Source organism: Myotis lucifugus, unplaced genomic scaffold, assembly GCF_000147115.1.
Source record: "Myotis lucifugus unplaced genomic scaffold, Myoluc2.0 scaffold_473, whole genome shotgun sequence".
NCBI classification, from domain to species: Eukaryota; Metazoa; Chordata; class Mammalia; order Chiroptera; family Vespertilionidae; genus Myotis; species Myotis lucifugus.
In genome coordinates, this window is record NW_005871521.1 from 187,535 (window position 1) to 188,014 (window position 480).

The 480-nt window shown below is 46.9% G+C and overlaps 1 protein-coding gene across 1 annotated transcript in view; it reads left to right on the forward strand.

Moving 5' to 3' along the window:
- LOC102433001 (galectin-8-like) overlaps positions 1-480 on the forward strand; it is an 8,829-nt gene continuing 8,349 nt past the window's right edge. The window contains exons 1-2 of the mRNA XM_006103240.3: positions 1-169; positions 370-458. Of these exons, the coding sequence (XP_006103302.1) occupies positions 128-169; positions 370-458 (131 nt within the window). The 5' untranslated portion in view covers positions 1-127. The remainder of the gene's footprint in view (positions 170-369; positions 459-480) is intronic.

The following is a 480-nucleotide window of genomic DNA, read 5'->3' on the forward strand; positions in this document are numbered from 1 at the left end:
CTGTTTTGATTTTGCACAGGGCAACTGCCTCTGTTTCATTCGAGGAAACCTTTAAATGAAACTTGCTTAAAATCTGAGCTCGCACACAGAAGAGAGACCGCAATCAACGCTGAAGTGGAAGGGGAAGATGCTGTCCTTGAACAACCTACAGAATGTCATCTACAACCCGGTAACCGAGTCCTCTGCAGTCACCTTCTGCCTTTGGCAGGATTGAGAGCAAACCCAGGGCTGCAGTGACTGTGTAGCTGTTTGAAAACAGTGCGGGCCACTTGGGAAATGCTGGGTTTATATGTGATAAAAACGTGGTGCTTAACAATGTAGTCTTTCCGCTTCTTGTAAAAGCATATTTGTTCAAATTCTTTTCCCCAGATAATCCCCTATGTTGGGACCATCCCTGAGCAGTTGGAGCCTGGAACTTTGATTGTGATCCGTGGGCACGTTCCCGGGGACTCGGACAGGTAAGATCATCGTTGCATTTGA